General features: G+C 36.6%; 1 protein-coding gene across 3 annotated transcripts in view; it reads right to left on the bottom strand.

The window, feature by feature from the left end:
* LOC131057373 (uncharacterized) overlaps nt 1–22,809 on the bottom strand; it is a 151,612-nt gene that overhangs the window by 117,203 nt on the left and 11,600 nt on the right. For all 3 annotated transcript variants that reach the window (XM_057991530.2, XM_057991531.2, XM_057991532.2), the window contains 4 exons: nt 10,519–10,683; nt 10,038–10,235; nt 9,150–9,228; nt 8,866–9,008 (listed from right to left, as the gene is read on the bottom strand). In XM_057991530.2, coding sequence (XP_057847513.2) covers nt 8,866–9,008; nt 9,150–9,228; nt 10,038–10,235; nt 10,519–10,683 — 585 coding nt within the window. The remainder of the gene's footprint in view (nt 1–8,865; nt 9,009–9,149; nt 9,229–10,037; nt 10,236–10,518; nt 10,684–22,809) is intronic.

Here is a 22,809-nt window from a genome sequence, read left to right as displayed (position 1 = left end):
TGCCTTCTATTTTGAGAAATGGATGTTTTACTTCATCCAGGTGATTGTTCAAGGAAAGGGTACAATACATTGGGCTAGGATAATTAGCCATTGCTTAGACGTACAGTTGAGAAGACTCAGGGCCACTAAGTCCTTCCACATGAGTTCATACGTCATCTATGCCTTAATCAGGAGCGTTGAGTACGCAGGACTGCCTCACAGAGGAGTGATTGGAAGAGGACCCGGTGAGGTCAGAGTTTGTGAATCCTATACCTACTTGCATCATCCACCAGGGAAGAACTACAAGTTAATCAATGATACTTTCACGATGAACATCACAAGGACGTTGCAAGGAGGGATTCACAACAGATTATCTCAGGATGCCCAGGAATTCATCAAGAGGTACGGTGCTTGGTTCATTCAGTTTCCCAAGTTCACTTACATTAGAGTGTATGGATGTCCTTTACCTCCATAGATGTTGCCGAGGTACCCTACAGATAGAATTGTGTTACTTGAAGTAACAAGGCAGTTGGCAACATATGTGAAGGCATTCAGACACAGACATCAGAATGGAGTTCAGGTACCTATTATTTTGGGTAATTCAGTTGAGGTATGTCCTAATGTCTTAGCCATGGATGACGCAGAGAAGGAGTTAGCCTTGTATCCTTTTTCATCTTTTGCTTGGAGGAATAGTTTTGATCCACATGGACATTTAGAGGAGACGGTCGGTAGAAGATTTAGACATGAGTACCAGATTGAAGATTTTATGATGAATCTCCTAGATGATCTCGAAGTGAAACGAAAGATACATTCTAGATTGCCTTTGGATTTCATCAGGAAATGTAAGATTTACAGAGTGGCCGACCAAGCTCAGGACAACGGCAGGCACATCCAATCTTCATATGATAGAGAAAGCAAAACAATAAGTTTGAATTGGAATGAGCCCGAGGCCGTGGATTTAGATGAATTAATGGCACCAGTCTTGTCTTGTACTCGCAGATGGGTAGACGTTCAGCATCAGAAGTTGAGAGAACAAGGCATAGCCATGTCTTTTACTTTGGAAGAAAAGCCAGCCAAAGGTGGAGCCAGTGATAGTGAAGGCAATCCTAATCCTAGGAATTCAGGTGAAGGTAACCTTCGATGTGCCAGTGAGGGCAATCTCCATTCGAGAGGTTCAAAGAGAAAGGAAAGATCAGAAAAGAAAGAGCCTTCCAAGAAAAAGCAAGGTGCTAACAAAGATCAAACACCAGGTACTTCTTCCAGGCCAGAGGATAGAGCAGTTCGAGTGGAAGAATCCATGGAATCGATGGTACAGAATGACAGACAGGAAGAAGAACAGGCACAGCATGTTTCATCCGATGGATCTCTCCAAGACTATGATTTAGATAATGATAATGAAGTAACATCTCCTCCCAGACAAGAAGAAGTAGTACACAAAGAAATTCAAGTTCAAGAGACAAGATCAAATATCCCAGATTGGTTGAAGGAAAGATTAACTAAGGTGATCGTAATAGAGGACGAGGACAGTGCAATTGATTTAGAGAGCCTCGTGGGACGTTCACATATGACAACAGAGAAGAAGAAGGCTACAAAGATGTCCAAGATGATTCGAGATGAGACTGGATCTAGAAAACTGCAGATAGCTACACCGGCAGCAGACAAATATGAGGGTGAGATCCTAGCAGAGGACTATCATATACAGACTATTGAGTTAGGACCATCCACAGCAGAGCAGACTTTAGATGATGCCACCGACACATTTGAGGCATTGAAGGATAAGTTTAGAGAAGAAGTAGAAAAGAATAGAAAGCTTGAGAAAGAGGTCGGTGCATGGAGGACATATTTCAGTCACATCAATGAACCTTTGGGACGTCAGGATCCAGTTAGATCACCATTGCAGGCATTGCCCCTTCAATCAATTAATGAGGCAGAAAGATTCAAGAATATGGTCCAACGTACATGTAGTTGGATGGATAGATCTCACGCGGTGGCCATTGAGTTTGTTACAAGGATGTCGAAGATCACCCATCAGGCAATCCAAGTTCTTGAGATTATTCACAGATTGATGGCAACAGTAGCTGCATTTGCCCATACCAAGGACGTTGTCATCCCTGTCTTGAAAGTTATAAGACATACATCCAGAAGAATTTTAGCACAAGAGAGGATCTTAGAAGGTGATTCTCACAGTTTGTTTCAGTGGTCAACCTTACTCCATATAAAGAGTGTTCTCTTTGAGGACATCAGTGTTAGATGTGGTCAAGTTGAGGAGGTGATCAATCCGATCCAGGACAGAGTATTTGAGGTACTTCGTACCATTCTTGGCAGAAGGATCGAGGTCGAGACAGATGTGGATTTACAAGAATTTGAAGATAGAATCAAGATCATCTTTCGTAAGGACGCAGATGTTACAGATGAGCAATATGATCAGATGTATGCTACCATGCTCCTGATTGATAGAACGAAGGAACTTGAACCTACTTGGGACACAGCTCTTCTAGATGCATTTGATCAGGTTATCCACTTAGAAGAGAGTATCAAGAATCTTCCCGAGATTCCAAGCACAGAAATCGAAGGAATCGTTACAAAATTCATTGCATATGCTAAGAAAGAGAATTGGAAAGGGAATAAGATTCTAGATGAAAGGTTGTTACAGATGACATGACATCTTATTTCTCATTGGTTGATACCTCCTAGATTTTTTTGCCAAATTTAATATTTGGCTATGTATTTAATATTGTTCAGTAAAAAGGAGGTCATTTGTAACAAACCCTAATTAGGGTTTAGGTGTCATGATCTTGTCCATTGATTTACTTTCAATCTGGACCTTTCATTGTAACTGGGGATGCTATTTATACCCCCATTTTTTTCATTTCATTAGGTAATATAGTATGTGAAGAGTTAAGAGTGAAATAGAGAGATTAGAGTTGTAAGCAATTTTTATTTTGTAGCAAGATTGAGTCTTGAAGAGAGAAATTCAAGCAATTGTTGTATATGATGACTTGGAAATCAATAAAATATTGAAGTTATGGTGTTTTGTTGCAAATTTCATAAGTTATCTTCATGGTTGTTGGATGTACTTGAATCACGCTCAATCGAAGTAGTTTGTTAATTTGAAAGGCTAAGTGTGAGATTTGATATTTGGTAGGATTCGCAATCCAAACCACTAGCTTCTTGCTGATTGTAGGAACGCCTTGCGTGGTCGACTGGAAAACATTTTGAGTCATTAACCTTCAAGCATTTTCGCATCTAGGATATGTACCTTCGTAGTAGTGTCCTCGGTCTTTGATGCATTGAATACCATTATTACCTTAGAAGATCGCACTAATTTCAATTGAGTTGTTACCTTATGGCAAAATTGAAGTTAGTTGAGTCTTGCCAAATCTCATTCATGCTAAGTCGTTCATAGGGTTAGGCTAGATTAGACTTCCTTAGACCCTGTCCTTTTTCCATTTTTTTTTTGAAAGTTCCTTTTAGACTAGTAAAATCTTCGAGCTTTGAATACGTAAGACGCCTTGGAGGAAACAGCAAATCACATCATACCACTAAAAAGCTTGTCCACACGTGGAGACCCCACTAAAAGAACCTTGGAGTCCATCTAACTGATCCTTTTCGCAGATCTTCAGCAGTTAGAGACTATTTTCTCAAGAGAGGATAAGATGCCTGTCGGTATTTTATTCTGTGTATGATTGTGTACAAAATACACGTCAACAGGAACCAGCTGAAAAGAGGCAGAAATCAAGCCCCTCCCATTCCGCTACATCTAGGAATTTGAACAGCATATTGATTCTTGAGGATGAATCACTCGCCGAGATAAGGATTCCTTCTCCAATCCATTAGAAGAATCTTGAATCAATCCAGCAGGAGGATCAAGAACCCCAATCTCATTCAAACAAAAAAATATGTGTCAAATAATGATGAGATGGATATCTTAGACGAGGGATTCCAAGAGGGAATGATTTCCGCTCTTCGTGGGGTCGAGGATAATCCGTGTGAAGAAATTAATTAGGAAGAAGAAGGTATTTAACAGCCTACATTTCCTGATTGGTTAAAAGAAAGATTGAAAATAAAAGTGCCTATGAAAGTTCATGAAGAAGATGACACAGCTGATTTCCTGGCCAGATTAGAGGTGGTAGTGAAGAAGATAGCCAAGAGATTTTCCATAATTTAGAGGGATGAAACAGGTTGTCGTTCAGTTCAGATTGTCGTGTCGAAGGTTGATAAAGCAAAGGAAAACATTACTCCTCAGGAGTATGAGATTACCACTAACAACTTAGGTTCAACCACCAAGGGTCAACAAGTTGAAGACCTAGACAATTCAGTCACATCCATCAAAGCAAGGTTTGACAAGGAAATAGGGAAGAAAAGAGAATACAAGAAGGAAATTGAACGCTTGAAGAACTATATTCAGCACTTGACCAAGCCTCTTGATTAAGGTGATACAGTGGCTCCTTCACTTTTGACTCTTCCTCAAGAAGCAATTGGAGATTCTAAAGAAGGGAAGACGACAGCTAAGGAGGCAAAAGAATGGATGGCGAACAGCAGTGAGGAAGTGGCCACCTTTGTGGAGAAGTTGATACTAATGATGGAAAAACTTTTGCATTTCTCTCTAGGATTCATGACATGGCAACAGCATGGGAAGACTTGCTTGATATTCAAGATAGAATAATCCCATGCCTAAGGGTGTTGAAAGGAATTCTTAAGCAAGAATTGATAGATGGACAAGTGATTGCAGCTAGTGCTGCATATGATTTCAACACCTGGTATTGGGCATTGATTGCACGAAGCGAAGTCCTTGAAAGGGTAAAGGCTAATGGTATCAAAGTTGAAGAACAAATTAGAGAAACCCAAAACAAGATTTTCCTTGTGGTCGCTGATCTACTTGAGAAGGAAACAATCCGGGAAAATGAAATGCAATCTAAAGGTCAAGGATCAGGAAAACTTCTTTACTGTCGTCAGACCAATCCTGAAGCAGAATTTTACCAAGGCATAGAAATTATTTTCTATCTGAGATGCCTTCCAAAAGCAGGAATTGGAATGGGAGAATGATTTTGCCATGTATGCAGATGACTTGGATGGAATGAAATTTAGGATGAATATGCTGCCACATGTCACAATGGAAGAGGTCAGCCCGATCTTGTCTAGGTTCATCGAACATACTGCCACTCAAGAGGATAAGGATGCACCTTCCTGAGAGATAGCTCCTCGCACCACATGTCCTTCATGCATTTGTTCTTGTTGCTATTATGGGAAACCCTAACTAGGGTAGTTGTGTCTTGATCTCGACCATTGATCTTTGATTGATCTCGGCCTTACATTTGTTTTCAGAACTCTATAAAAATTCCTCCTCTCATTTTGTTGTGTGAAGAGATTTATGAAATTGTTGCTAAGAGCTATTTTGATAATGAAAGTTCATTTGTATTTGCTTTTAATCCTTATTATTATCACGTGGTTGCATGGTTTCATGATTTATTCAACTTAGAATAGATTTGATTTACAAAGTTGTTAGACAAATGAAAGATTTGATAGTATAGATTTGTGGAATTATTGCTCATACTTTTTATGAACAGATGATTTTTTTTCATCATGCAAAGTTAGTCTGGGCTTATTTTGTGCATGCTTTAACTTCTACTTTGGATAAATATTGTTTGGTATTATTCACACTATGAAAATCTTTAGCACAACCCTTGAAGATTCATCTACTTTGTTTAGTTGTCCTTAGCATGGCGAAGCAAAGCGTGGTTATTAGTTTCACCCAATCTTTACCATCTCTTGAATTCTTAGGAATAGTATAGAATTCCTAAAACCCTTTCCCTTTTCCCCTTTTTTTAAGAAGTTTAAATTGAGAAAATCCCAACAACAAAAAAAATATAAAGCTGAAAGTCTTCATTGTCTTTGAAATCTACAATTGCCCCTTGGATTACCAGCATACATCACCCAAGATGCTCTATCCAACATTAAAGTCGCTAGCTCGTAGTGTAAACCTTGGAATCACCCTATGATCTTCTTTGTAATCTTAGCATACGCAGTGATTTTATTCAAGAGAGGATAAAGTGTCTTTTGGGCATCTTTATTCTGTGATCGATGTGTCATAAAACACGCACCAACAGGAGTGTGTCTCGATTCACAGGTATTTTGTAGGTTTGACAATCAAGAGTTTCAGTGATGCATTCAGTTTGGTGTTTCTTGGGTGAGTGAGGAGAATTGGTGGAGATGCTTAATTAAATTCTTCAAAAGGGTTGCTATGTTCAACTCTTGTGGTGTTCCACCCTTTGTTCAAATTGATGTGATACGGAGGGCAAGGGAATGTTGGAGTTATTACACCATTAGGTTAGTCTAGATTAGATTCAATAAAATAAACGTTTGTTACTTCAATAGTTAGTTCCAGATCTAGTACTACATTTACACTTCCTACTAGAACTCAGCTATATCTTTTGAATGATTGGATTGTTGGTTTAGAAACCCCATATATCATGAGGCCAAACCAAAATATCAGTCATTGTAACACTAACAAACTATTTTTCAGTGATGATACTTCTTTGGATAATTTTTGGAGTAAGCAATGTTGAGGCAAATAACAGATTGTTTCAAAAGATTTTCTATGTGCTTTCACTTTCACAAAACCTTCTATCCATCAACTTTCTTATTCAAGAAATGGCAAAATTATTTCATTTTCACCAAATAAAGTTATAACTTGAGATTTGAAAGGTTTCTAATTTGTCCCTACCATACAACTTTGGGCCTTCACCACATTTGGTAACTTTTGACCCAGTTTGCATAACCATTTTTATTTTTTCCATTAGGCATTTTCACTCTTGTCTTCATTTGAAAATGATGAGTTTGAGAGCAAATTCCCTTATCTTCCTCCACCAGTTGAACCACCAGGTCCAGTATCTCTGGCTACTCTCAAGACAAAGCTTCATTGGGCTTACATTGCTAAAGCCACTATAACTCCATCTACTGAAATGACCCAATCACCATCCCAACAAACAATCAATCTTACCTTATTGGCACATGAATTCAGAGACATTGATCACCAAAGTTGATCAATTCAAATGGGTTCAAAAACCAAGTTTGACACAACATAACACTTATGTGACCCTTCCACTAGCCTTGGGGTACAGATTTTTTCTCTCGGCTCTTTACCAAGGAACATTCTTTACATCTAATGTATCAGTTCATGTTGAAGAAAACAACTGTTAAGAGGGGTTAGACTTATAATTCCTCTTTCCTTCCCCTACTACCCCATACATCAAACTTAAGTGGGATGTTGGTGTTAAAATTTATAGACCTTATCATGCTAATCTTACATTAGTTTAGCTAGGTAGCATAAAATAAATTATTTGTATTTAAATAGCTAATTGTAAATGTGGATAATTAATGATATCCACCTAATGTAGGTGAATTGGAACTCAATCCTAACTAGCATCCTAGTCAACTCTCTAACTATATATACACATACATACATACATACATACATATATATACATATATATACATGTATATGCATACATATACATATACATGTATATACATGCATATACATATACATATATACATATATGTATATGTATATGCATGTATATGCATGTATGTATATACATGTATATGCATGTATGTATATACATGTATATGTATGTATATACATGCATATACATATACATATACATATACATGTATATACATGCATATACATATACATATATACATATATGTATATGTATATGCATGTATATGCATGTATGTATATACATGTATATGTATGTATATACATGCATATACATATTCATATATGTATATATGATGTATATATATACATAGATGAATGTACATATACATATACATATATATATACATAGATATATGTACATATACATATATATATACATATATATGTGTGTGTGTGTGTGTACATATATGTATACATATACATACATGTATACACACACACGCACACATATATATAGATACCTATAATTGTTATAGTGTCATACTATCAAATGTTAAGACCATCTTTGAGCGGGTTTTTTATGTGTCCACGATGTCCTTGTGTGAATTCTATAACTGAATTCAATAAATACCCCTCAATGAAACAGGGAGTTGATGAAGATCAAAACTGGAGACTAGCATTGGAAACAACCATTTTAACTCATCTACAACAAAACTCATATCAGGATAACTAACATCATCATTATCCACAACCACAAAAGGGCCAATGCAAAATCTAATAATATTCAGAAGCGAATGTATGAGGCTAAGGAAAATAGAGATTCAATTCTAGGAGGAAGCAAGGTAAGGCACTCTCCCTATAACCCCTCCTGACATCTAAGGTTGATGAACCCCTAGAGGTAGATAAAAAAGCAGTAGTGTGTGCTTTCCATGAAACCTAGGCCATCAACAAAGGTTCTCAACACTGAGATGAAATAGGGCTCTGAATCCCCAATTATAACAGAAAGATATATACAAGGGGCTAAAGAATCTCAAGTAATACTTGAAGAAGATTTAAACAGTAAGCACATGTGGTTCTTTTAGAAATGATGCATAGACTCAAGTCCCCCCCAAGGAAGTAGGTTTCAAATAAGAAGATAAGATGAATGAATCCCAATGAAGCATCTTCTCTAGCAAATTCTATTAAAAAACAAATCTAACTTGTGGAAGTGCTACCAAAAGGACACCAGATGAAGATTTCAACACCTCACATGTTTACAACAAAGCTCTGTAATAAGAATAAAGAACTAAAAAACATAAATAGAATCCAGAAAGTATCTATGACAGGTAATGTATGCTAACCACAGCAATTGGTTACAAATGATCAAAGCACACAATGATGAATTGATTTGGTAAATGAAAATGTAGCTAGAAAATAAAGTTCTTTTAACATGGGTTTACCTGATCATCCTTATCCGAATCTGTACCAGGCCAATTAGCCTCTAAAAGTGTTCTACTTCCAGCCATTTCTGATTCCAAATGTATTCCTTCCCTCTCTGGATCACTGTTGAAATCAAGAGGATCCATCCCCAAATTCCTATCATCTAAAATGAACATATTATATATTAGAGTTACTAATGTAATTTATTAATTATATATGCTTCAAATAGCTCCTACATAACAAAGAGGGGAATAAAACATATAAGACTACTAGTCTAAAGCCCCACCAACAGCAAGGACATAACCTGTTAGACCACAACTGTTGTCACGCATAAATTCTTCTGTTCCAATGATGTGAGGAAGGTTTCCATCATTCCATCCAACCTTCAACATATGAAAATAAGGTAAGTATCTGTATGCCAAAGTTTTGGAATCAATAAAACTTAATGGAGAGCCACATATGGCATTAATGCAATAACACTGTTTGCAACAAAGAACTAGAGTAGGTAATAATCAAGCTTCACTTGTTGTTTGAAAACTATACTGAAATCACACAATTGAGACAAACTAATTTAGAGGAAAAGAAGAGACGTTTCTCTATTGAAGATGAATTGTAATGCAAGGAAGAAAATAGACTAAAGTTGGATCCAAAATATACTTTATGACCGTATGTGAATAGGGCTACATACTGCATTAGGAAGAAAAAAAGAAAGTGAAACAAACTTTTAAAGTGCCATATACACAAATTTAATTTGTTAAGTGCTTAGGTTACAATTTTAGAAAGGGACCAGTGCCAAATACAGCATCTAAAGCTGAAATCAAATACAAAGAGGAAGGGCGCATAGAAAGAAAAAAAAAGGAAACTATACGACATCTAAATGTGTGTTCAGCTACAAGCCTACAAGTAACAAAACTCTAAGCTGTTGATATGGAGGGAACTTGAAAAGTAAAGAATTGATATAGGAATTTCTATAGCAAGAAAAAATAGATGAACAATTGAGTAGAATTTGCGTCTCTCTTAACTTGCAGAAAAACAGCTTATCACTATACACATCTTGCTGATGTCTAACCATCATAAAACCCAACTAAATATACCCAGAGTACATAAAGCGATTATTTCATGTAGTGCCTATATTATTGCACATGGTACCAGATTTTATACATATTTTGCTCTAATATGCTCCATTACTCACCTTATGTGGAATGGCTTCCGAAGTATTTCTGGAAGTCTTCTTAATGTACTGCCTGTATGCATTCCAGCCTGTAACTAATGCTTCTTTGTATCTGGGTACTATATCCTCTTCATAACCTTGTGCAGGCAAAGATGCTTCTGAAAATTGTACACTGAAATCTAAATTTGGATCCCCTATATCATCATCTTCATATACACGCTGTACAAAGAAGTAAGTCAAGGGGTGGAAATTTGGTACTGAAGTCTAACAGAAATATAATATTATTCTCCAGGTCTATGACAAATTTGCTCAACAAACATTCAATGTTGTCAACAATCATTCAATTTCTAAAAGCATTCAAAAATCTCCAACTCATAACATTAACAATGCTTCTAGAAATCCATCTCATATTTCTTAACTACATAATGCAATATGCATATCTTTGAAAACTCAACAATTAGTTGAATGTGTAACCCTATATTACTTATTCATAAATTCTTACATTTTCAATGTACTGAGTATTTGAAAGTGCCCTAAAAGAATTAAAGGTATTGTAGAAATCCTGTTCAACATCTCCAGTCAGCTCCAACAGTTTGTGTACATTCTCAGTCACGTTACTTGCTTTTCTCTTTAACCTTTCTGAAAAATCTTCCAGCCATTTTAGAACCTGCATAGGCAAAGGTCCTTTGATTATTTCTTATTTTCACATAAAAATGTGCAAGATAAAAGAAACATTTCACTTGATAGTTCACCAAGAAATCAGCTGAAGTAATGCAATAAATACTGGAAATAACCTAACTGCATAACTTTCAGAATGCAATTTGCCTTCGTAAAACTAGTAGGAAAAATAGCTGTCACATAACAAAACCTTCCTATGACATTGTATCACGTGATAACAAAAGATGAACAGAAACTTATCAGTTCCAATATTCAAGAGAGGGGTCAAGGATGATGATCCATAAACTGATTAAGATGCAAATAATCAGCTCACCAATCATGAATACCACCTTGTGACTATTCAAACAACTTCTGAAAAATGTATAAACAAATTTCATAGTAACAGGACAGTCATAAATATTCATTCAAACACCATGACAAAGCATTAAGAAATATAAAACAACAGCAATGACAACTTGACAATGATTGAAACATAACAATTTGATCTGGAGAAATGCAAGAAAGGAGAAAACTCCACTTTTGAGGAGCAAATCATTCTCCAACTCCACTGTAATCAGTCAATAATAATCAAGGATGATGTATGTAGGTTTGAACACAACAAATACAGCTAATTAACTGGTTACAAAAACTAAACCACACACCAATAAACTGTTGTGTTCCAAAAAAAACTCTGCTTTAACATGACCAAGAAGCCAAAATCAACCTGCTGTTAAGGTAAACATGAGTGCCAACACGTGCAGGCACCAAAACATGTTTAAATAAGTGTCCACACATTCCCAAGGTTGGAAGCACACACAATGGATGGAAGAAGAAACAAACAGTTGCAACCCTTCAAATTCCATGTTCAGCACACACAGAAACAAGTTTGCTGGTTCTCAGATTAATAGTTTGCTGCTTCTAACAAATTTGCCAGGGCTAACGATTGTTTGGCACGGCAGTCAATGATCTCACCAGGGTGTCTGGCCTATTTGCCAGGGTAAGCATGTGTTTGAAGCCTGTGCAAGCAGGGAAACTCACCAAAAGTAGAAAATCCGAGTTTTCAATCCTGCATGCAAGTCCCTCTTCATTTACAAAATACTTCCAATCAACCCTACATACAAATCCTTAATGTTCAAGGACTGATAAAAACCCACTTGCTATCATGAAGGGACTCCTTAACTAGTCTTATTTGACTGAAATGGAGAAAAACAAACCTTACAATTGTGATCGGGATCCAATTTTTCGATCATGCCTCCCCAATTAGGAGGGGCTTTTGATCCTCAATAACTTAAGGACTCATAAAATGTAGAAATATTTTATGAATAATTACACAAGACTTATTTAGCTAAATAAAAAACTTTCACTTTAGTCCTTCAAAGTGAAATACAAAATAGACCAACCTCAAACCACCTAACTTTTCTCATGTGTTCACACTGAACCTATGCGAAACTTCCTATTCGAGCTAAAAATTCAACAATTCCATCAACATAACTCCACAACACTTAATCACTCTTTGAAGAAGCTACCTAAACATAACCAAGCTCTGTCACTCTTAGTTTTATCTTATGCAAGCTCTACAATTAACCTAGCATCATCCTTGGCTACTCCAAGACACTCTTTGAAGATTAACATTTTAAAAATATTTGGCAATGATCCCAGGTGTGCACTTTTCTTTTTTGTTCTGAAATTTGAATTAGGAGTTATTGTGTGTGCGCTTACTTTGCTTTCCTTTCTGCTTCAAGTTATTGATTTCATAAGCTGCCTCGATGATCAAATTTAGGTTACTGATTAAGTTTATACTCAAATAATATATGTGCCATTGTTTAAATATTTTCTTTAGTTTGCTTGCTTGCTCTTAATATCCATATTAACATCCTATTGGTAGCTTCACAATTGATTGTAAAAATGTATCTCAGGTTTATGCTAGTGATTGCAGCAGTAGAATGGTGTAATGTCCCCTTTTGTAAATGCCCTAGTTTTTGCCCTAAAATCACAATCCCAAGTAAAGTAAGAAATAAAATAGAGATATTATTTACCAATTAGATCCTGATTGAGACCCCTCAATCATGTTAGATATAAAATCGATCTTTCCTACTAGGGTTAGGAACATTATCTTAATCATCATTGTAAATTACATAATGTGTGTGTGAGATTCAATAATACTTTCCCTAACAATCCATCCACGTTATGGAGCGGCTTGGGAGATCATACAAGGCGCCTCAAGCCTATCCATCAAGCCCAACAGCACGTAATGACACCCACTATTCGGCCTCCCAGCCCCAATCGGGGTTGCTCTACATGAAAGGAACCTTGTGCTACTTGCACCCCTCATATGTACATTCCCCCCTCCATAATGGGATAGTTTGTTGTTTTAAGTATTAAAGAATCTTATATATATACTCTATTATGCATAGACATCATAACGGCAAGAATAGCAACATATAAATATATATCAGTAGCAATACATTATCTGCATGACATTCCTACTACCTAGCAAATGGAAGACAGATAACAATTCAGCCAGATCAGTACCTTGTATTATGCATCATACCAAATGCTGGAACAGCATATACGTCTGCTGTCTAGTTTAATTAATTGTGAAACTGTAAATCTATTGCTTGATCGAATGTCTTATTTTCTCCCACTTCCCTTAGTAATTCTGAAATCAATTAATCAGTTAAGACACTCAGATCAGATAATCAGTTAAGATCCAAGACTTGATCTCTATTTCTCCTCCCCACTCTTCACAAATCATAGTTCAAATATATATACCTCGATGCCCCTTCATGGTGAGAGAAACAACTTCACTTGAAAGAAACAATGTCTCATAATTTAACTTCTTATTTGATGAATAGCACCTTTTGGGATAACTTTCTTTTTCCTTTAATGATTAGCAAATACTAATCGCACACATGTTCCTTAACAAAAATCGCACTTTATTAATATCGTCTTTACTATAATAATTTACTTTAACAATCTGGTCGGCCAGCATGCTGATGTGATTACACGTTAATGATGTTATTGAAACTTGCCATAGTGCTGATCGCTGCATATTGGATCTTCTGCATATTGAAGATTAACTGCCATTAGAGGCGGATAAGTGGCAGCAGTACTACCTCCAACCAATTCTCCCCGCAGTCTCGTTAATGATGTTATTGAAACTTGCCATAGTGCTGATCGCTGCATATTGGATCTTCTGCATATTGAAGATTAACTGCCATTTAATTTAATTATAGTCGCTGTCTCTAGTTTAATGAGAATGGGTGCTTCTCCTTGGAAAATCATTACTAAAGCCGATTGGTGAACCCTCCTTGTTTGTCTACATTATTGTTTGCCTGAGATCAATTCAGAAAATTGTGAAGTCTTTTTGAAAAGACAATTTTCTTTATTAGGATTTTTATTGTTTAGGCGGGGGCATGACAAATGGTATGTTGCTTCTGGATTTTGTTAGGATATATGTGAGGTGGAATGTTATAGACTTACAGGCTAGGGCACAAAAATTCTCATTCTTCATTCTCATTGGGCATTTGCTTCAATGTTATAGAGGTTTATGTTCCTGGTAGCCTTATTACCGTTGCATATTTAACAACATCTTGCAGCCCTACCATTACAAATAGAACTACCAGTTGCTTACTCAATAACAAAGCTCAATACTAATAAAACAGTGATAGCTTGTTTTCAGATTGCCAGTACATTGAGATACATGAAAATTTTGACAAACCTATATAAGCAAGTTGTTTATGGCCATCTGATTTCAGCTTTGCTTACAGCATAGATATCATTTTACTTTTACTGCAATCATGTTGCACATATATTAATCATGTTTATTGTCATCTCATTTCATCTTTGCTTACAGCAGAGCTATCTGTAATGTCCCCTCCTTGATCCTAATATATATATCCTAAATGAAGCAATTATTATTATTAATTAATATAATAATTACCAATGAATGATTATTTGAAATTTATTTATTTATTATATATTATTATTTAATTAATATTTATTGATATTTATTACTAATAATATTCTTGAAAATATTCAAATAAAATAAATTAATAATATATTATAAACATAATTTACATATAATACCTTACATACATATACGTTAGCCATTGAAAGCGAGTGATTGTCAAGCAAAAGACAAATACTAACAAAAGCAAATGGTATGATACTACCTAGACCCAATGATAATCATTGGTGGCTAATTGAATATGAAGACATTCAACAGCAACTTGAATATTATCGACTTGTAAAGTGTTAATTTTAGGTGATCAGATTATGTAGACAAAAATTTTAACAATGTATTAGCTTCACCCAACACAGTTCAAACTATAAGGAATAAGTCTGATCTGTTATGAGTGCAATACACTTGATGACTATGATATCACTGCTGTAAGAATGTATGATCTGCTGGATATAGATATATCACGTCACAAGAAGGAACCTTTTCTGATTGCTGTAAGTATAATGTAGACTGTTGAAGATGATGGTCGATTTGCGGAAACAAGGAACATGAACTGCTAAGTAATACGTGATCTGCTTGAGTATTTATTCGATGTATTGCTAGAAAAAATAATACGAACTGCTGTAGGTGTTAGATGATTCGATTCCCCTTGGAAGAGTAGATGAATCGAATCATATATCCGTGGATAGATGAAACCAATCATCATGACTCTTCCAAGATCGGTTCCATGTTTACATCCCTTCAAGAATTACGTCTTCTCATAATCATTAGTTATGTTTGATTAATACGACTTTTGGTGGCAATATAACTAACACGTCAAAGTGAAGGGTTTGTATTGCAAGGTTGATAAGTGACCAATATGATTTATTAACTGTGAAGGGCCAATAGGCCACTCAAATGATTAAGTCGACCCTGAATAATCCGACCGAAGCTATATTTCAACATAAAGAATCCATATCGACAAACAAGATAGAAGTCTAGACGAAGATATGTATAGTCGACAGGCATCATAGTTCGATGGCAACATCAAAGATTAAAGGGACCGTATATTGGCTAAGGCATTGAATCACCAAATTCATAGATTGATGTGCGAACTAATACAGACCCAGTTAGCCAATGAATGGCAATTAATGACCATAATATCTATACTTGGAGGAGCGCAATATCAACTAGAACAATAAGTATGTTGATCGATTTGACATTAATCCTCCCAGCACCTTGGTCAATAGGGAGATTAATGTTAAATGTTAACAATAAGCATAAACTAATGCCATTGATGATAATCCATTACCAGCAATCAGTAATAATAAATGGGCGCGTGTACAAACCCGATTGGGATTAAGGCAGTGATTACGAGAATTATGGAATGATGCAAGTATGAAAGGACATGGGACTTATCATTCCACAAATAAGATATAAAAGGAATTTACAATCTCTAAAACATGGAGGGATGGATTCCAGAAACTTCATACTCTTCTAAAATCAAGCTGTGGTAATATTATTGGGTTTCCTTATATCATCACTGCAATTACTATTTGATGAGAACCATTGAAGATCAATACAAAGTCAAACAAATATTAAAATCAAAATTAAAGAGACAGCACAACTACATGGCTACGGGGTGATTTGTATAAATCACGAAGTAATGCGATTAAGGGGGTAAATTCATTACAAATAGCGATCTCAGAGAGTTTATCTTTGACAGCGATCAGTATGAATGACAACATTTAGCATAAAACAATAATTACTATGAGTAATAAAAAATCAGATAGACCTTAGCATAAGGATCATTAGAATGATGAGTCGACAAGTCTTAAAGAACAATAAATTCACAAGTAGCAGCACGTTTAACAATGACAGCTCGATTGTCATAATCATCAGATCAAGGTTAAAGTTGAAGACTTTTGTCATTTATTTCCAAATTTGGACGTCTCTAGTAGAGCAGAAGTTTACAATATAGAAGCACATATCTGAAAGCTATCGAGATAAGCTCTACCTTCCGAACTGTTTTTTAGAATTTTAAGTTAAATATTATAAGGAAATGTCTTCAGATTTGATAAAATTATATTTATAAATGTATTACAACTCTCACCTTAAGTTGGAATGGTTGTCTTGGGACTAAATTAAGGTAAATCCCAAAAAGGGGACATTACAATATCATTTTACTGAAGTCCTGTTGCATGTCTCCTTGAGATCTCCCACTGAGGACACTTATGGAAGTAACAACTATAGCTCTCAAAGCCTCAATCACAACCATTGGTCCCTGTTGTGAGGTATTCACACATCGCCCCATTGCAAATGGGGACCCCCACTTTTCGCTTTCTCGGATTCGTCCTTTTCACTTTCTAGGTTGTCTTAGAGTCTTTGCTATTAATCTTTGCATTGAAGGGATAGAGTTTCTCAAGTAGCTAGAGGGTCATCATGTTAGGTTGGTCTCCTGAGTGGAGTGGAATAGGTCATCAAGTGTTGGAAAATGATTCATAGATGAAGGACTGGAGGATTGAACAAACCAAGTAAAGTCAAGTGAAAAGGACTAAGTCAAGAGTCTTTCCTAAGGATGCGTACCTTGCTCCCTCGTTGGAGCGAAATTTGCTCAAGTACCTCGACCCCGTACCTTGCTAAGGACATAGACTCCCGTACCTTGCAAAGGTCCTAGAGCGAAATTTTGATGTCTTGTCCTTGCTAAGGTCCCAGAGCGAAATATCTTCACCAAGTGATGTACCTTCCAAAGGTCACAAAGCGAATTTCCTCTATAGGTGTTCTCAAGGGTCGAATTGATGATGCTTTCATGTCGAAAGATTGGGAAACTTAAGGTCAAAACCAACCAAGTGAAAGAGAATTTTTGGAGTCATGTACCTTCCAAAGCAAAGTTTTTGCATTTAGCTCTCGTACCTTGCCAAGGGTCAAGAGCGAATTCCTTCACAAGGTCGTGTACCTCTCAAAAGTCCTAAGGCAAATTTCAAGCCATGTCCTTGGAGAGGTCCTGGAGCGAATTTTAAGTCTTGTCCTCACTAGGGGTCCAGAGCGAACCCTTCTCCAAATGATGTACGTTAGTAAGGGCATAGAGCGAACTCTTTCACCTTGACCTTGTCCTTCCAAAGGACATAGAGCGAACTTTTTCACCTTGACCTTGTCCTTCCAAAGGACATAGAACAAACTATTTCACCTTGACCTTGTCCTTCCAAAGGACATAGAGCGAACTTTTTCACCTTGACCTTGTCCTTCCAAAGGACATAGAGCGAACTTTTTCACCCTGACCTTGTCCTTCCAAAGGACATACAGCGAACTCTTTCACCTTGACCTTGTCGTTCCAGAGGACAGAGAACGATTTTCATTTTTGAGTCATGTCCTTCCAAAGGATCTAGAGAGAAATTTTCATGTCCTTGCTAAGGGTCCAGAGGGAATTTGAATATGTGTACTTTGCCAAGGTCAAAGAACGAATTTCATCATGTCCCTACCAAGGTCCTAGAGCGAATTATTTCCAATTGATGTACCTCCCGAAGGTCTTGGAGCGAATTTCAATACAAGGTCACGTACCTTAGAAAGGACATAGAGCGAATTTTTTATCCAAGTCTTGTCCTTGGAGAGGACATAGAGCGAATTTCATTTTTGAGTCCTATCCTTCCAAAGGACATAGAGCGAATTTTTTACCTTGACCCTCTTCTTCCAAAGGACATAGAGCGAATTTTTGCTAAGGTCATGTATCTACCTTGTTAATGGTTTAGGGCAAAAATTTTATCAAGACATGTCCTTCCAAGGGTCCTAGAGCGAACTTCAACTCATGTCCTTCCAAAGGTCTTTGAGCAAATTTCTTATCTTGATCTTGTCCTTGCTAAGGTCCTAGAGCGAATTTCTTATCTTGATCTTGTCCTTCCAAAGGACATAGAGCGAACTTTCTTACCTTGACCCTGTCCTTGCTAAGGACATGGAAAGAAATTTTGAAATCATGTACCTTGTCCCTTGTCTTGAGCGGATTCCTCAAATTCAAGAATTTTGGCAAGAGGTGAAGTCGGCCAGCATGGGAAAGGGGATTTGTTATCAAGTCGACCTTATTGAAAGACATGACATTTACCCTAAGCGCCTATAAAGGAGAAGCTAGAACATTCATTTTAACCATCAACTCAAACATTTTCTTCTCTCCAAATGCGAATTTGGGAGCAGATTTAGCGAACTTATTCAGCTAGGCATCAAATTTTTTCAGCACATAAGCAAATTTCATCAGAATATAGGCGAATTGCTCCAGCACAAGGGCGAAATTGGACATTGAAGGTGCACACCTGTTAATCAAAGAAGATAAATTTGAGCATTAAAGATACAGGTCTGATGTTTTAAGAAGGCGAAGTTACCATGAAGCACCTGAATTAATCAAGAGGGAGCGAATTGTACTTAGCTGGGAGACATATCAATCAGTAAATTCTATCATTAAGCCAGCCCAGATTTGCCCTAGGACATTAAGTTTGCCTTCCACACAATGAATTCATTGATTATTGTCAGTCCTTTGATCAGATTTAGAAACAAATCATCAAAAATTCAAAGATTAGATCAAGTCAAAATGGGAGTATGAAAAGGTTATAAATCATGTGTGTTTGATGCTCAATTGTTTGTTTTGCAGAAGGTAAGGAAAGAGATCAAAAGGACCAGGTTGGAGGAAGATAGTAACAATGATCTCAAGGAGAAAATTTCAACACCAAGATCAAGATACAAGGAAGACCTCTTCAAGAAGCTTCATCAGCAAACACTAGAGCATGAAGGATAACCTACATGGTGAGAGAATGTTTTACAATTTTGAATTCCCTTCGGGAATCCAAGAATTGAAGTCAGTGCATTGAAGAGCTACATTCAACCCAGTGCATCATCCACTCAAAGTACATCATGAGCAAGAGAAAGTCAACCAAAGTCATCACAAGTCCTCTATCGAACATAATTGAAGAAGTAGATAGTTTCAGAAGAGTTAATCAAAGTTTGCTTCTCATCAATCATCACATTGAGCAAATGGATAATGTTGAGTATCAAGAGATATCTCTTGATATCCCTTCATGATGATGAATCAAATCAAGTCTACAAGTGCAAGATTGAGGTGGCATCCCAGTCACTTCTCCACCAATCAGAGAGGTCCACATCGGCACGTCTTGATTCAATGAACCAAGCTCACTCATGGATGCACAAACTCCGATTTACCTACCCTTGATATCTATTGGTCCATGCTCATCGAATGTAATTTTCTCATTGGCTAAGGAGAGTTTGTTGTAACAAACCCTAATTAGGGTTTCATTGAAAAATCTTGGCCATTGATGGAGAATCAATCTTGGTCGTTCATTGTAAATGAGCTCTCCATATAAAGCTCAAACTCTTCATTTGTAAAGGTTAATAGTCAATAGATAGTCTAAAGAGAATAGAATAGAAGTTAGAGTAGAGTAGGAGGAGAAAGCAAGAAAGCAGAAATTGTTGCCTAAGTTGTAAATGAACTCTATTTTCATTGAAGTTATGGTGAAGTGTGTTGTTTCTTTACAATGTGCATGGTTTCTTGTTGGATCCTCATGTTAAATGATAAAGAAATTAGATTGAATGGAAGAATTTGTTGAATGCATTTGTGTGGAATCCATTTAGTCCATACCAATAGCCTCTTGTTGATTGTAAGTGTGTCTTGCGTGGTCAAGTGGAATGATATGAGCTTAACTTCAAATTGTTATGCGTTCATTGTTTATGCATTAACTTGAATGGTGATCAATGTTCGATGGTGATTTGAACATCTTTGAAATGTCCTTAGAAGATTGCACTAAGCTTGTGTCAAATTGTTCAGTTTGATGGTGAGACCTCGCTTGGTAGGATTCAGCCTAATCATTCATCCATATTCTTGCATTCCAAGTCTTAACATAGAATTTCTCAACCCTTCATCTTTTGCTCTTTTTTTTTTTAAACTCGAGTTAGTCTAGGACAAAAGCATCACTAGACTGCAACATCAGATGATCTAAGTTCCAACAAATCAAGCATTAAGGCGTTATAACGTAAGTCCCCTTGTGATATCAGCAATCACATCAACCAACTGTGCTTATCCACACGTAGTGACCCTACATTCATGAACCTTGGGGTCTTCTCAAGTGATCCTTAAGCTAATCTTCAACATTTGAGAAATTTTGTTCAAGAGAGGATAAGATACTTTTTGGTATTTTATTTTGTGTTCGCATGTGCATAAAAAACACATCAACAGTCCCTTCCTTAGATTGGTCATTTCTTCTGGTCTTCATCATATCTACATGATCATTCACTTGTTGTCTATCAGGATCTCATCCATGCAGCCTACCAACTCAAATTCTTAGCTTGCTAACTTTTGAACTGCATGTGCTTAGATACTTTGATCTGTCTCAGACCAACAGCTTCATGGCTTGCAATCGCTTCATGTTTGTCTTCTGAAGTTAAATCTCTTACTTGGATCATTGTACTTAGATGTTGCGGTTTGAGGGTTTTAATCATTTTCAGTTCAACCTATCTTGCTTCATTTCTTTCATTTTGCTTCCATATTTTTGTGTTTAGTTACTTTAACAGCCAATGATATTTTTATCCTGGTTTTTTCTCTACCATAGCTTATTATACTTTCAAAATAGCAATGATCTACATTAATCATTTGTGAAAAATAATACAGTTCCTTTCTTTCTTTCTAATATTTATGTTTGTAAGTCCAAATAGGAGTACACACATGATCCTCTGTTAATCACACAGATATACTCAGACGGGAGGGAAGAATAAACCAGTACATGCCAAATATCAACTTCAATTCAATTTATCATTAGGATCATTGTTGGATCTTACTTTAACATTACAGCAGCAAAGCAAATGATAAACAAATCACATATCAACATATGAGAACACCAGATATACATGGAAAATCAGAAGGGAAAAACCGGTGAGAATAGCAGCTTGGATTTACTGCCCAAATCCAGCCTCGTAAAGGTAACAAAGAACTTACAATGTTTTTTAGGCACCAACCAACAAGAATTACAACCTCAAATGGAGACATCAATCACCAATTACGTTTGCAATCACCAATTACGTTTGCAAGCACCAACCTACAGGAGACACCAATCTTTCCCCTATTTCAAGAACTGAGCACCAACTTAGATAATGAGGAACCAACCTCTATTACAACAAGATATATGAAAGATATGTAATGCAGACCTTCAAATCCTAGCCTTCAACATCTCTCTAATCTGATCTGCTTCAGAACACTCTCAAAGTGTGCATGAGATCTGCATTTCAGTTCGCACACTTATACACAAATTGAGTAGTCAGCTTGCACAACTTTTGCAACTGTTATCCGCCACTCACTAACACATGGACGAAACTAGATCAGCAACATATATGCATTCCAACATTGATTGCATCCTTAAGTCAGCCCAGAACATATTTACAACATCCACAAGTCGGCCAGAAGAATAAACCTTAAACCAAATGTGTAACAGGCCCAATCCTAAAGCCAACATGTTGCACTAGGAGTGAGATTACACTATTCGTTACTCAACACAAACTCAACTGGTCCCAAACAACCTTCTCACTTCCTCCAACTGGTGCATGTTACCATCCTCTAGCGCATCCATCAGAAACATCAGCACAATCATCAACTTAACTATTTGACTATGTTACCAATTGGTTTAAATTCGTATTTGACGGGATTGGAAACCATTTATTGTATCTTGACGCTGACACCATTCGATTATTATATCTTTTACACATTAATTTTGTCCGAGTTATTGTAATTTTTCAGGTGAAGTTGAGGCTAGTGAAAAATCATATATCCTGCTTCAATGCCATGTAAGCTTCATTGCTTACGAGCTAAAGGAATCGACGGAATATGAAAGTACATGAAAAGAAAATATCATCTAGAAAGAGAAAAAAGAAAAGAAAGAAATGCAAAGAAATGAAATATCTAAAATTGGCTATGGGAACATGCGAGAAACTCCATTGGGTCTATGGACGCCTGGCCGGCAATGGAGCAATATTCGTGAGATTACAGCGATAACCTCTTCGGGGCCACGTCTGACTGGCAACGAGGCTCTATCCAGGTTGCTTTTGAAGTATGGACAACTCACATAGCTAGTCCTTCTAGATCCTTTGACTTTACAATAATTTCGTGAAGGTAAAGAACGCAATTGCACATACCTGGATAATCAATGACTA

The sequence above is a fragment of the Cryptomeria japonica genome, chromosome 5 (assembly GCF_030272615.1).
Source record: "Cryptomeria japonica chromosome 5, Sugi_1.0, whole genome shotgun sequence".
NCBI lineage: Eukaryota > Viridiplantae > Streptophyta > Pinopsida > Cupressales > Cupressaceae > Cryptomeria > Cryptomeria japonica.
The sequence above is the reverse complement of the archived record's forward strand: the minus strand, read 5'-3'. Positions and strand labels throughout refer to the sequence as shown.